The sequence below is a fragment of the Enoplosus armatus genome, chromosome 1 (assembly GCF_043641665.1).
Source record: "Enoplosus armatus isolate fEnoArm2 chromosome 1, fEnoArm2.hap1, whole genome shotgun sequence".
NCBI lineage: Eukaryota > Metazoa > Chordata > Actinopteri > Centrarchiformes > Enoplosidae > Enoplosus > Enoplosus armatus.
In genome coordinates this window covers 22007864-22023996 of record NC_092180.1, presented here as the reverse complement: position 1 = coordinate 22023996, position 16133 = coordinate 22007864, and the positions used below count along the sequence as shown (strand labels likewise).

The 16133-nt window shown below is 42.2% G+C and overlaps 1 protein-coding gene across 1 annotated transcript in view; it reads right to left on the bottom strand.

Moving 5' to 3' along the window:
* Positions 1–2036: 2036 nt before the first annotated feature.
* The window catches only part of hcn4 (hyperpolarization activated cyclic nucleotide-gated potassium channel 4), a 63387-nt gene continuing 49290 nt past the window's right edge, over positions 2037–16133 (bottom strand). The window contains exons 8-9 of the mRNA XM_070930615.1: positions 6266–6430; positions 2037–4348 (exon numbers count right to left, since the gene is read on the bottom strand). Of these exons, the coding sequence (XP_070786716.1) occupies positions 2037–4348; positions 6266–6430 (2477 nt within the window). The remainder of the gene's footprint in view (positions 4349–6265; positions 6431–16133) is intronic.

Sequence of the window (16133 nt, the reverse complement as noted above, 5' to 3'; positions counted from 1 at the left end):
TGTGACTGAGTTAGGGACTCAGCTGTCTGAGTGGGACCCGGGTCTGTCTTGGTGATGAGCTACAGATGAACATGTAGAAGCATATCACTGCTCCTCTCCTTTGGGAGTTCAGTGATACCTTCCTCTGCTGTGTATTACATTTTCTTGACCAATGTAAGGCTCTCTGACAGTGCCACCAGATTCAGAATGAATACACATACTGTATATGATGGACCTATTCCCATCTTTAATTTTTGACCCCAAAGAGCTAAATCTAGATTTGCTTCATGTATGTTGTGTATGTTGTATTAATTCAGGAATACCAGCAGCAATGTAATCCAAACTGAAGTCAAAATCTTTCAATAATGCACAGAACATTAAAAAAAAAAAAAAACTCAAACCAATGGTTATCTAAATCTTCCCTGCACCTTCATGTGCTAAAAGAAAGCAAATTTTCTCAGAGTTACAGAAGCAGCGCAGCAGTACGCCAATACTTTATGGTGAATATGCAGTAAAGAGTGGGCTGTTTTAGGAAATGTACTGAGTCATATACTGAGATTGCCTTCCAACAATTTAGTCGGTATTGGTTCTGTGTCTTGCTAAAGGACACTTTGGCAGGAGAAATGGCTGCTGATGAAAATGTCTGTCAAAGAAATTGAACCAATTACCTTTTTAGTTATGTAACAGTCCTTTAACCCCCTGATGCACTGTGCCTTCAGTGCAGCTACCATAGCTACAGTACTTACTTTTCACTTTTGTACATACATTCAACATCTCAAACTCTGTCTCTAGCCTTCAATGAAGAAACATGTCTAGGTTGACCATATAGCAGCTACAGTAGAAGAAATGATGCTCAAATCAAAGTGGCATATTTCCATTTCCAGCACTTTTCGGATATTTCAGCTTGTGTACTGTATTTGCTCAATGACTGACAGTCTAGTTTTGGGGCTATTATATATTGAACTATTTTTGATTTTTGAAAAATCGGAGTGCTACAAAATCCAACACACAAGCTGTGGTTAATGGAAGTACTAGTTTTTGAGTGAAAAAGGCAAGCTTTCTTTTGATCAGTCCAGGGAAAAGTCTTGCCTTGTATCCAACTGTTCCACTGAATCACACACTTATTCTCACTAACACTCACACATTAACAGTTGCACACAGTCGGGAAGAAAAACAACACAAGCTTTCTACACACATTAGCGGCATGAGCTTGGAAGACAAAGTGAGCTTGTTAGGACATGGTTGAGGACTCTGCAGAAAGCCAGTCGCTCACATACTGTTATGTCTCAATATTGAAATGGAGGGTAGCTCGCTGAACCCCTCTCCCCCTGCTTCAAAACACAGTATAATTACAATAAAGTGGTATAAAATAAGATTGACGGGCCAAGAGGAGGTGAATTATTACCCCACAGGAAAAGTCTTTTTGGTTTCCTAAAATTTCTTCTCCATCTCTCGTAAGGTTTTCAAAAGTTTATACAGAGGATAAATAAGTACAATCTAATAGACACATTTAAGGATCAACAATATGTGATCCTGTATGAGATGGTACAAGAGTCAGCCTGTCTTGAATATGTTGTTTTAGCTAAAAATGTAGATATTTTTTTTGAAACACACAAAAAGCCTTTATACATGCAGGTATTAGTGCATAGGTTCCTGCTGAAAAAGAGTATTATTGTGTAGTCCATTGAATCTGTCTACCCAAACATCACCAGATGAATTTGGCATAGTTAAAGAAATAACGAAAATGACTGTCCTTTAAATGGAGATCATTTTTCACACCCTCCTAGTCCCTTGATTAACTTATCATTTAAATATATCTCTATCTATATACAGTATGTATGAATAAAAAAGAGGACAAAGCATAAAACAAATATAGAGTTTTCTAGAGCTCCGAGTTACCCGGTAAAGTGTCTTTTAAATCACAGTAAATTTAAGATCTTGGTAAAATGAGAGGTGGAACACAGTGAAGTCTGAAGACAGAAAGAAAATAATGCCACACATGGAGATAGTTTGTGTGTGTTTCAGTTTGGAGGAGCACAGGAGGGTGTGATCAATCCTCACAAATTGGAAGGGAGTTTAGAGCGGACAGTTTGAGGTTCTAGATCTGATGAATAGGCAGCAGAGCCCCTCCGTAGAGGCAAGGCTGGGGAGGCCCCCGGGGACTGAGTCTGGTGAGGGTGCCCCGGAGACATCTGGATTGGAGGAGTCATGCGCCCTGGCACTGAGCTACAGGGTTTGGGCACAAGAGTGGGTGAGGAAAAGGGTGAGGGGTAATATCCAGTTTCCACAGAGGAGCGAGGAGTATGGTGGCCTAAGGCCTGGGCCACCTCCTGGGGTAGAGATGGGTGCGAGCTGGATAAAAGCATTAGGTCCTCGGAAAAACGGCCCAGTGGAGAATCTCTCCCTGTAGTGTGTGGCTGGCTGGGAAGCTGAGAAGGGAGAGAAGACTGAGGCATGAGGAGAGAACTGTGGGATCCTGTGGCACTGGAGGGGTCACTGTAGTGGAAAGTCCTGCCTGCCACTGGGCTTTGAATAGTAGGACTGGGCGCCACGGGGGTAAGGCAGGGGGAGGCGTTTGCTGAACCATACTGGGCCAGGGAGGCCAGGGCAGACCTCTCCAGGGACAACTGGTGAGGCAGGAAGCCAGACTGGAGGCCTGCCAGGCTAAAATGGCTGAGGGAAGATGGGGAGCCCTCAGCAGGCTGCTGGCTGTGCTGTCCTCTACTGGAGGATGGGGAGCCTTGTGGAGAGGAATGGAAGAGGTTTAAGCCACTGGTAGTCCTGCCGCCCCCAGCAAACTGCTGCAAAGGAGCCACCTGAGGAGGCTTGGGTGGTGGCTGGCTATGGAGAAGCTGACCAGACATAGGGCTGGACGAGCCGGTAGATATAGGACTCTGACAACGGGAGGAACTAATAAGTCCAACTGTAATTACACCAGAAGTCCCTCCTGCAGGACAAGCTGTGGACCCTCCTATATGGCTCCCTATTGCCCCTCCTGCTGATCTGCCAATATGTCCTCCAATCACCCCTCCCCCTGGCCCACTCAAACCTCCTCCTATATGGCTAGTTGTTGGTCCAACAGAAGCCCTTCCTAACGATCCTCCAGGATTCCCTACCATTGAATCACCAGAAACCCCTCCAAGTGGTCCCCCAGTGGCCACTCCGATGGACCCCCCAGAGGCCCCTCCCACTGATCCACCAGAAGCCCTCCCTAATGATCCTACAGTGGTAGTCACTACCAGTGATTCTCCAGAAGATCCTCCCACTGACCCCCCAGAAGCTCTTCCTATTGATCCTCTAGTAGTCCCTCTTATTGATCTCCTGGCTGCATCTCCTATTGGCCCGCAAGTAACACCCCCCACTGATCCACCTGATGCCCCACCTGCTAACCTGCCACAAGCAGCAGCCCCTGATCCTTCAGATATCCCTCCCATTGATTCCCCTGAGATCTCTCCGACTGATCCACCAGTAGCTCCTCCCAACCCAAAGTGCCCCCCAGGAGTCACTTCTGTTATTCCAGTTGTAAAGTCCTCTCCAGCCCAAGCAGTGTCTCCTCCCGTGGCTCCTTCCACAGACCCACCGACTGCTCCACCTGAAGACCACCCTGTAGCACCACCACAGGCTCCAACAGCCCCTCCACTTATTCCTGACCCTGTGCTTCCACCTGTAGATCCTTGGTGGAAGAGGTTTGAGAGAGGTGGGGTGCTGGAGCGAAAGGGCTGTTGATGCTGTGGTTGTGGGTGTAGCTGGGCCATACTAGATGAGGGTGAATCAGAGGAAGAGTATGGAGCAAAGGGGAAGGCAGAGGCCCCTCCTCCACTGGACCCACACCCAGCCCCACTAGGTCCATGCTGGCCTCTGCTACCTGAGGCCTGTTGGCTAGAGCCAGTTGCCCCTATACCTGATGTCATGTGCTGGGCCCGAAAAGAGGCCAGCAATGGCATGTCCACCCCAGTGCGCAGTTTAGAGGGTGTGCTAGAGGGAGAATCCCCAGCAGAGTCAGGTGCTGTGGATGGAGGAACAAATGTGTGGAACTTTTTAAGCCGGCTGGAAGGGTCCTTCAGGGATCCCAGAACAGAAACCGGAGGCCTGAAGAGAGTTGGTGGAAGGTGGGGATGGTGTGTCAGGGCAATGGCTACTGAGGTGGTTGCGGCTGCTGCCTGGAGAGGGGCCTGGATGAGGGGGGCCCAGATGACAGGGGTAGGTGAGGGAGGTGTCTGAGGTGGGGCGTTCTGCATTAGGTGGGCGCAGTGGGCCATGTCCCTGTCATGCTGCACAATCTGCTGGATGATCTCATTCTCCTGGTAGTTGAGTACACCAGAGCTGAGGTCGTGTTGTACCTTGTGTTGCAGGATGGAGTTTTTCTTGCCTGTAAAAGCACACGCACACACAAACACAAAAACAGACACATAGAGAGTGACAGGTGAGAGAAGAAAGAGATAAAAGGAGAATGAGCATAAATCTTGTCGGCAGTTAGAACCAGGTTGACATTTGGGTGTACTCGAGTAACCATCCTATTTTCCAACAGCCCTTTCCAATAGAAGAAAATAGCACAGGAACAGCTATGACGGGAGAAAATAAAGAAAAAATGTGTGCCTGAAAATCACAAGTGGGAAAAGGACGGAAAAGAGACTGAGGGATGGAGCAGAAAGGGAAAGACAAAGCATAAAAGAACACAGAATAAGAAAAACAACAAAAGATATGTGGGAGATACCCAGAGACAGAAGCTCAGGATGCATGACAGCCTAAGGTGTAGGTGGTGTATGTTTGACTAGCTCTTACTGTGATTCCACAGGGGAAAAACATTTTACCACAATTTGCAGGTCCAGCCTGTGATAGAATAGGAGCTGCACTGAGATAAAGGGTCAAGTCTACAGCTATCTCTTTGGTGTCATATTTTCTTTCTTGTTATTAATTATAATATCAAAGGTCAGCATCTTAAAAATCCAAGATAAACTTGAAATTTGATTGTTCTAAAATGCTGCAACTTCTGTGTCATGCTGTGAAAAAACAGTAATGACAAAATGTGACATTCAGTATAAGTCTCTTTTCACAAATGCTTGCTCCTAGTTGTTTGTGCTCCTTCACTTTCCACCCTAGGAACACATGCACTGAAGTCCCTGTGAGCTGTGCGCAAGGTCAAAGAGACAAGTTGGAGGTGTGTCACTATGGCAGGCATACTAACTGCTGACCCAACCTCTCAGATAAATGTGTGCAACTCTGACCGCAAAGTCCATTAGTCATTGTTGAATGGTCGCACTAGGAGTGACAGGGTTAATTCACATGACTGCCATTTTCAATTTGGTGCTAACAAAAGGCTATGAAATCCGAAGATATTGTAAATGCAATTAGGCCCAGATCAATCCCTCCATTTTCTTTTATGACTGGTGGTAGTTAAGTAAAGGTGTTGCACTGAAGTATTGTATCTGCATCCAGCTTGACCCTGGCACCACCTGACCCTTTATCACCTGCAGACCTCCAATCAGATTGTGGAAAGTCCATCAAGACAGTAATTCATTTGTGGATCATTGCTGTGTGAGTGATATTATTAAGGAAGAAGGGTGTACATGAGCATCAAGCCCAGGAGAAAGAACATATGCAGGAGACCATCTCATAGAAACATCACTATCAGCCCACCACATCTTCTCAAAGCAGCCATTTTCTACAAACAGACCCCCTAAAGCAATTTCTCTATCTTCCATTCTAAACATAGCTGAGGATAAAACAGAGCATGCAGCGATGGCTGAGTGATGATACAGGCGTGCCTTTCATTGTGAATTTTTCATCTGCTCAGGCTGAGCCTGGGAACAGTGATGGATACGGAGAGAATATCAATTGTATGCGTAAGAGAAGTCACGCAGGGATTTCAAAACCAGAGCTCTATCTGCATGTTTATATGCAGATGACTTTGAAAGTAATTTCAGTCATTGAGTATCAGTGTGAACATTTTTTATAGCCCTAAAGTTTTGTCTGAGAGCTTTGGCTGTGGTTTGAAATATTTTTTGTTTTTCAGTTTCAGTGTGCCATGCTGAACATACACACTCATGAGTAAATAAAAGCAGAGAGTAAAACAGATATGCAGTGATACTCTCCTAACCCAGTAATGAAGTATACTCATTGATGTGCTGACTGGTTAATACGAGATTAATAATAAGCTTTATTTACTAATACTAACAATGCACACTGAAGGGTTGGTAAGTTTTAATTTCCATTATAGCATCTTGTTTATGGTAATAAATCATCTTCAAGAATACCTTCTGAATTTGTTTAAATTTTACTTTCTTACCAATACGATCCAGCCTGTCCAGGGCAACAGTCTCAAAGGCCCGTCTCATCATAGGATACTCCTCCAGCACCTCATTGAAGTTGTCAACAGACAGCGAATACAGACGACAGTACGTGTCTGCTCGGACACTGGCTGTCCTTCTCCCCCGCGTCAGCAAACAAATCTCTGCAACAAAACACAGCATAAAAGAGACATGGAGTTAAACCCAGAATCTCACCTGTCTTTGAGTTTAATTGGCATTTAAATCAGTTATACTAGTGTTACTACTATAGATTTCTCTATCTGTGTCAGACAACCCCTCTATCATATACAGTCACTTCAAAAATGCTAACATTTTTTGCTAAAGGCTATCCCAGTTTAGCTGGATCAGTCCCAGATTTGAGAGGAGTGTCCATAATCACTACAAATCTCTAAAATGTAGAAATATGGCCTGGTTTTAACTGCCCCTCCACACGACACACTCACATTTCATTTTAATTATTTTTCACACACAACTCAGCTTACACATAAAATCAAATTTCACGTAAGTTTTTGTATATTATACAAAGAAAAGTATCCATATATATGGAGCCAAAGTTAACGCCACTGGGAAATTACCCTGGTTCTTTGCTTTGGTGGACAAATATGTTACACATAGTGACACCAACCATTTCTCCACCAACTGTAACACCTCTGTGATTTACCTTTACCTCTTTCATGACCTAATGTGTAGGATTTTAAGGCTTTTTAATTTTCCCCAGCAGATACTGTATGCAGAGCAACAAAGTAAAACACAACACACTCTGTCAGCAAAATGTGAATGCAAAGTTGTTTTGTTTTCTTTTTTTTTTTAGCATTAAAAACTACAACTTTTTCTGTAATCTATCTGTGCAGCACTTAATGCCATTTTCGGAGCTCAGAGTTCCACCAGCCCTCATCTGCCATGCCCTCTCAGGAAAATAATGCTCCACTCAGCTGCACTGGTGTGGAGCTCTGGCACAGAGAGTGGGTGTGGGTGCAAGTGTGTCTGTACTGTATGCAGATGTTGCATGTGGGGTGGGATGTGTTTATGTTAGAGCCTTTGTCTGCACAGGGTGTGTGTGTGTGTGTACGTACACAAATGTATGTGAATGTACATTATGTCTGTGTATGCATGCCAGTGTTTTATTCATGAGAGCAAGGCAGTATGTGAGAGTAAAGTATGGTGAAAATACAGGCTATATATTTTGTATACAAATGTATACAAATACAATTTATATACATATATACCTATATGAATGTGCTGTATACATCTATAAAATGCTATGTATTGTTTGTATGCATGTATTTATATGGACAGGGGTTAGGTGACTTTGACATACATATTTGTTAGTGTGCCATGTGTTTGTACACATTCCCTAATGTCTTTTCTCTTTAGCTTTCATCTCATCCTCCGCCCTCCCTTCCTGTGTTTGCTATCACACCCCCTCTTTCTCAGAAACCCATTTCCAGCTCATCCACACACACACACACACACACACACACACACACACACATGCTCTCAATTCTCCCACATAATACACTTTCCTACTTTCCCCCCTTAGCCTACATCAAATGAAATTCTCAAAGAATCCAACTTATCTCAAGAAATCTCATGCATAGTTTGATTCTCTACCATAACGGTCTTTCTCTCCATTTTCCTTTGCTTCTGTTTCCATAAAATGTTGGTTTTTCTGGGTTTTGTATTCACATTTCTCTAACCTGCAGCCACACATGCACAGCAGCAGCCTCCTTGTATAGTATGAGGCAATGTCTGCTTTAATCAAAAACATGTGTAGCCCTGTTTGTTGTGTATGTTTTTGTGTGTGGATATGATGATGGTGATGGTGAGCTGCATGTGGGTGCGTGATAAAAAAAAATGATGCTGTCATTGAGCCGGGGTATGTTAGGGGCTAGTAACAATCACAACCAATCACGACAGCTCCTCTTATCTCCTGTAAAAGCAGTGGTTGTGTTTACATATTAACAAAACCTACACATTTATCTGCACAATGTCTACTGCCATGTTTTTTTGACGATACATTCATACTCAACCTATTTGCAAAATATTCATACTGAAAATGTTCACTGACAATTTTTATTTGTTGTACATACATACATCCCACATTGTATATATATATCCTTTTATGGCAATTAAAGCAAGTATAAGGTGTTTCTGGTTATGTCTAGTCAAATAAAATAATTTCATCAAAGTAGCCAATGCACACCACTCACATTAGGAACTGCGTATGGAAAACTTTCTGTATAGGATAGCTGTATCAGGCAGCTGCATAAGGAGTTAATTAACTGAAAGGAAAAACCTTTCAGTTAATTAACCACAGCAAGCTAGTTGTTGTCGCTGACAGATGCAGCTAAGCGTCAGATATTTAATCTTCACTCTGCCTACCTGGCAACATTGAAATAATCTGATTTTTTTCTGTGCAATGTGATATGAACAGGTGACATGGAGGGATCTTTAAGGGGGCGCCATGTGCAGTGCATTGCATAGTTCACTGACTCCAAGCAGGCAGATGGCACAAAATGCTGTCAATGTTGACTCCAAAATTGCAGTGCGCTGCTTGATTGCCAATGACACTCCCCCTACTGCACTTCTCCTCCCACTGGCAAGGTACCAAAATATGCTCCACAGAAAGTGAAATAAGCCATGGATGGCACCTCTACACTCACACTCACACTCACACACACACACACACACACACACTCACACACACACACACACACACACACACACACACACACACACACACACACACACACACCACAAACTGTCAACGTTATGGGATTGCTAAACAAGAGCTGATTCAGTGTGTAAATGCTTCTTTTCTTTATTGTTGTGATTTATCAATTAATAAACACAGAAACTGGACCTCGCATTAGAGCTGCTGTACATCTGGATGAGTGAATACATCCTATGTGGACAGAAAAATACAAACACCTGTACTATGCAAAGCAATTTTAAACAGCCCTACAATAAAAATATTCCCTATGTGACACTTAGACTGGCATTTTGTCCACCCTATTTACATACTGTATATGGAAGGACACCTCTCAATATGATAAAAGCCAATAAAACAAAAAACATTCCCCCAAAACTGCCATGGAGCCCAGTGCACAAAATGTCAACATTACCTGTTTCACATATGTAGCATTCACTACACAGCTACTGTATTGGATTACATTAGATTGTGCAGGACTTTATATTTTTCTGCTCACTGAGTGTAAAGTGGTTATGATTGTGTGTGATGGTTTGAAAAATGAGATAGGGAAACAGATGAAGGGGAAAATGCACGATTTGACAGGACAGTGAATGAGGAATATGTACTCTATATGAAGCATAAGAACCTCATCTGTAGTGTGATGCTGTTTGTGTGTGAGAGAGAGCATGGGTGAACGGACATTGGCCAAGTTAGCAAGGGAGCTGTGTGAATGTGAAAGAGTGAAAATACCATGCTCGTCTGTCTGTGTGCATGTGTATACACTGTTTGCACATGTGTGGCAGCCCTGGCTGTAGCTGTGCTGGGGGTCCATTTCCCACAGCACTGCTCCAGTAATCCCCTCTGGAGAGGAGCATTGCAGCTCTGTATTAAATCCTCTTGTCCCGTGGCTTTCTGGATGAAGCCAATACTGCCAAGATGAGGCGGTGAGCTGCAGTGAGCCCTCTGGCCTCCTCTAACTGTCTTTGCAGAGAGCAAGTGAAGCCCAGACACTTAACGGTGCCATCTGAACTACAAGTGCGCAAAAAAAAAAATCTATGGCAGTGTTTGGGTCTGGTGCAACATGCTCTGAGCTAAACAATAAGAGATTAGCAGAGAGCTGCGGGGTTAACGCAGGCGCCTGAAGCTCAATAATGTCCTGAATATCAGGAACTAGGAATTAGGAGTTAAGATAAATGTGATAGCTGTTTGCAAAAACTTGATTTACTGTTAGTAGAAAATATATATGATGGGTTTCACACAAAAGGGTAAATATATATTTGGAGAGAAATAAGTAAAAAATGAAAAAGCTCAAACCTAAAATGAATTGTTCAGTGGTGGGCTCCACAGACTGCACCTAAAACTGGTCTGACAAACAGTCATTGCACATACTCACCGAATTTTAGCTGACACAAAAGCAAAATATTTATTTTTTGGGAGAAATAAATCACATCTACTATTCATCTGCCTATTCATTTTCATTTCAATCATTATTTCTCTCCAAAAATACATGAATCATTTTTGTATGATCATGTCTATTTACTTATAGTACTATGGAGACCCAAAATGTTCAAAATGAACCAATACATTGTGAAATATTTGTATGGATTCTTAGCTCAATATTACGAAATGTTATGTCATAATTCATATTTTGGCAGGTTTATTATTTTTTTTAATTCAAAAATGCCCGTTTTCAAATGTCTGTTTTTATCTCATTAAATTCTTTTTTCTTTCATGTCATTTTTTGCGACAGTGGTGTTGTCACCTCCCAACAACTCAGCCAATCACATGCCCCCTGACTCTTAAGCAAACAAGCTCATCAACAGCACATTTAGCTAGTTAACTCCTGTGAGCAAGAGCCATAGCAATGTCAAAGTAATTCTGAATCATCAAACTGGAGGCTGCTGCTGCAAATAAACAGCACACAGACAGACTGTAGTAACTAACATCTCCTTTGTTGTTTTAGCTTAACAAAGCTGTACATGTTTCCTTCCTAGCCAGCGAACAAGCCAGGCTGACATCAAAGTGGAGAGACAGTGTTATCGGCAGCAGACAACTGGTTAATTCACAGTTTCCTCAGCTGTGTTTTGGCTCTGAAGATGTTTCTCAGAAAATGACACAAAACTGTGAAGAGCACAAAATTAGATTCTTGTGGGTGACCGAGCCAACAGGGGCTAGCATCTCGCTAAGTGGCTAGTGCTGGACAGCTGGGGCATGTGATTGGCTGAAAGTCATTAAAAGTGACATGATGTGACATGAAATACAAGCGTCTAAAAATGCCATTTTAAAATACAACCAAAAAAGGGAATTTCTGAATTTAAATAAAAAATAAACTCCAATTTGAAAATTTTACATTATTTTACATTTTATTGGTTCATTAACATATTTTACTTTATATTATTTTATTATTTATTTCATATTTATTTACATCATACTACATAAAGACAGCAGCCTAATCTACAATGTAAAACATTAAATTTGTCATACTGCTGAGTGACATGTGAACTTCTGCACTGTTCAACTCTATATGGCTTTTGCGGATTGTTGGTGATTTACATTCAATTTATTTTATGAATGCTCTACTCCCACTGCTTACTCACATCTCCTGTGACTCATCGCAATGCTCCCCAAATCCTGCATGAAATCATAGAGCAGGCTTAGTGTTAACACTAAGATATGGTACACAAAAATGTGAGTAGATACTCAGGAACAAGAGAGGAACGAATCAGGAACGACCTGATAATTAATGAATCGTCAATGAGTAGGTCCTGAATAACTCTGAATTGAGGACTATATAGTAGAAAATGATGAGTTACTAGAGAACAGACTGGGAGATACTATATTAATGAATCATTAGGTAATGATTAGTTCGGAAGTGTCTGTGAATTAGAATATTGACCACTTTCTTCATAAGTTCCAAATTAGTTCTTATAGTTCATAAGAACTATTAGCCACTCATTCATTACTAATTACTTAATAATTAGTTACTATGTTTGTGCACCACCAATTAAAGTACATACTGAGTAGTTACAATATAGTTCTTTGTTACTTCATGATTATCTGACCATTACATTATGGAAGTTTTGATTGGACTTTAATAGTTTTAAGAGTTGAAAGTCGTTTTTTTTTTCTCCAGGAACTACTCATTAATGATTCATTCAATCAGGTCATTCCTGATTCGTTCCTTAGTAACAAAACACATTTTTATGTTCTGTATCGTTAAGTGTTACTGGCTTCGTTGGTGTAGCTAGTGTAGCCTATATTCTGCAAGGCACGTTGTGTTTTCCCCTCAAAGTGACTGCCGCTTCTATGATTACCCATTTCTGGGTGGTCCACACTAACAATCAGCCCAAAATTGTGGGCTTTGTTAGCTCATATTAGCAAAGCTGTAATTTCATCATGAGACAATATAACTGATTAGACATGAATTAAATGTCATTGTACTCAATATCTTTGATTCTAAAAACAGCATTTAAGAAATAGAATGGGTAAAAAAGGAAAAACAAAGATGCAGCTCTGAGAATAAACTCTGGAGGCCTACTTGATAAATCTTCCTGTCCTGTCCCCCTGCTGTCCTGTTCACTTTATCTGGCCCAGCAGTGATTATTCTCAAAACTGTGTTTGGCAAGAAAGTGCTACAGACACAAAGATGCCTCAGTTTCACGGAGGAAGACTAAATCTGTTCACTAGAAAATGTTACTTTGCCATAGCCATGATGTTTCATTTTCACACTTAAGTGACAAAGCATTCATCAAAATTGAATGACACCAATTAAAATTGGATGTTGCTCTGGGAAAGGAGGACTAAGACGTCATGTGCTGTGACCTTGATGAAACCACACATGACTGGTCTTTTGTTGGATGGTGCAGCCCACGTGTCCTGGGCTCTTACTGTAAAGATGCTTCCCCCGAGTCCCTGCAGCAGCTCTCAAAGTGGAGAGCAGACTGCATGCCACGCAAGATGTCAGTGTGTGTGAGTCTGTGTGTGGACATGTGGGAGAGATAGCAAGATAGGGAGAAAAACTGAGACATCTTGTGTTACTGTCTTTACATGTCTTCATTTTTGAATACCATACGCTACATACATGCGCAAACTATGCTCTATATGAGTTTTTATTGACTTTCTCTTGGCTTACATCCGCCAAAATTAACAAATTAGTGAAGTGAGTATGTTTGTTTCTAACAGAGTGAAAGCAGACACAGCACAACATACATGTACTGTATGCAGGCATGGCTGCACCTGCAAACTACTGTGCATTAATCTGCTGTGAGTGAATGCAAATGCTGGCCTTTGAATGTGCTTTTAAATAAGTCTCAGTGTGCATATATCTGCATGTGATTCTATGTGTGTACCTGCCTTCCTCTTTGCTTACAAGTGTGCATGGATGTGAATTAATGAGTATGAGCAGGACTGCTTGGTCTGTGATAAAGTATCTGTGTCCTGCAGCCTGGTCTGGCAAAGCTCACCTGGACTCTGAGTCCCGCTGTCAGCTCCCATCTCCCTCCCCGACACTGCCCCCAGCCCACGGAGCGGACATTCTCTAACCTTTGAAACATCCGCAGTGGGCCGCCTGATTCCCCGTGACATGCCATGCTCACTCCCTCACAGCATTAGCATAGCTACGCAAACACCTTCCGTTTGGCTTGCATGCATAGACAGGTAGGGGATATCTGGTGTTTTTCATGCATCTTGGCTGATGCTGGGGTTCCGTCACATCTCATTGTCTCTTTTTCACCCCCTGAACAGAGGATGGTTACGTTGGTGAGGTACAAAAGACACAATAAAACAACATTCAAGGACCAGAAGATGTTTGTGTGTATGTACAGATGCAACTCCATCAAGTTATATTTGGTTTAATAAGCGTAAAGTTACAAAGGCCCATACTCTACTTTCTGAAATATAAACAATCTAAACAAACAAAAATATAGTCAATACTGGCATTTCTATTATCCTATTAGTAATATTTATCCATGCCGGCAGCATGGCTCTAGGGATGGCAATGGCAGTCTGTCGGTTGGTCAGCCACTTTGGCCCCGACTGAAATATCTCAACAATTATTGGATGGATTGGCACACACGTTTACACATACATTCATGATCCCCGGAGGATAAAACTTAATGACTTTGGTGATCCCCTGACCTCTAGTGCCACCACAAGGTTCACATTTGTAGTTTTGAGAGAAATGTCTGAACTATGTCATGAAATTTGGTACACACATTCAAGTTCTCCTCAAGATGAATTGTACTTTGGTGATCCCTTAACTTTTCAACTAGCACCGTAATCAGGTCAAACTTTCATTTTGTCCAATATGTTGCTCTATGAGTAAGCATGCTAACATGCAAAACTGTTTACATGATGAACATGGTAAACAATACACCTGCTACACATCAGTTAGCACTGTCTTTGTGAGCATGTTAGCATGCGGACACAGAGCTGCTAGCATGGCTGAAAAAAATTTCAATCATTTATTGAAAATTTGACGTGAGACAAAAGAAACAAAATCCCAATAATAATAATGTCTCTCTTTGAAATTGCTTTGTGCAAAATTAGAATTGCATGTGAAATGCCTTTGACTTTGATTTTGTTAAACAGATTGTCTGACAAAAATCCTCAGAGTTGGATGAGTTTATCAACACAGCTCCAGGATGGAAGCTGGTAAAGTATTTGCTACTGTAAGTATCACTTTGACCAGTAAATTATCAATTTTGATAATTATCCTCCTATTGTAAGCATTTTGTTTTATTGTATGACAACCTTGTCCTATCCAATAACACCATACATACTTATATGTATATGTATAATGTTGTGTATTATGTGGGATCACATCGTATTTCCTATCCAATTGACTGCGTTGCACCCTCACATTGTGTGACGCAGCCTGACCAAAAGACTACTTTAAATATCATCATATCCCCTATTCTCGTCATCAGTCAACTGATGCAGTGCCTCAATCTTCAACTGATGCTGCTCCAAAATAGGTGGATTGGTGTTAACTGGGTTAAGGACCAGGAGGATTACCTGGGACTCTGCTGCTGCCAGGCGCTCTCACTGACTCACTCAGTCAAGGTGGTCATTTGGCAGTTGTATAGCACAGCCAGTCTGAGCTCAGATATGGAAAAAAAGGCAAAAAAAGTGAAAGAGAGGGGGCAATGGGAGGAGTATTAGTTCCCTGACCCTGGACTTCACAAGACTACAGATTAAGAGAGCACCATTCACAGAAAACCAGTCAGAGGCTGAGTAAAGCCAAAAAGATGACACAGGAGATTGCAAACTGTGCAGTCAACTTACTCCTCCCCTAGACCCCCTCCCACTCTCTGTCTCGCTTTCTTTTTTCACCCCCACTCACAGAGCTGCTACGAGCCACTCACTCAGAGGCAAAGTGAGCCATCTTAGAGGTCTAATCAAAGGCAGCTTTTGATAAGCACCTCTGACTGGCATGCAGGGCCACCACAATGTCACTGAGCTCTACTCCAACCAAGAGAGAGGCGCACTGGCAACACATCAATTACTGCAGGCAACAAAGGATGAACTATAACAACACAATAACCTGCTCTGTCTGGGCACTGAGAGGGCAGCGGAGATGCTGTTCTGATAAGTGTTTCAATACTGAACTATAAGGAGAGAAAGAGGGAAGTGGAGGGTGCATGTTTTCTTTCTGAGCCCAGAGCAGCGTCCAGAGAACGGGCTTGGCAGCGATCCATGTGTCCCTTGGCGTTAGTACTGCAGTCACATTACATTTCCCCTCCACTGGATTGCTGTGTGCCCAGCCGACGCTCCCATCCAGGACATGTCGTGTCCACTTTAGACTTTAGGCTCTCTGGCTCGAGCTAATCCAACAGCTAACAAACTGGAGCAGACTGCTGAGTATATAATTGAGTAAATAATTCAGGTCGTCTATGAATGAAAGAGTTACGAGTTTGCTGAGATGTTGATGAGCATATACGCATGCCATTTGCTGTACTGTAAACCAGAGCCTGCTGACACTGAGTGTGTTTGACAAAAATGAAAGCTCTTCAAAGAGTGGACGGCGGCTGCTCTCCATTCACATGCTCATACATCCATGTGCACAATAGAGAGTGAAAACCTAGCAATTCACGTGGAGATCTCCATGTTCTGCACATAATATATATAAAAAACAACAACTTATTGCTTTGACT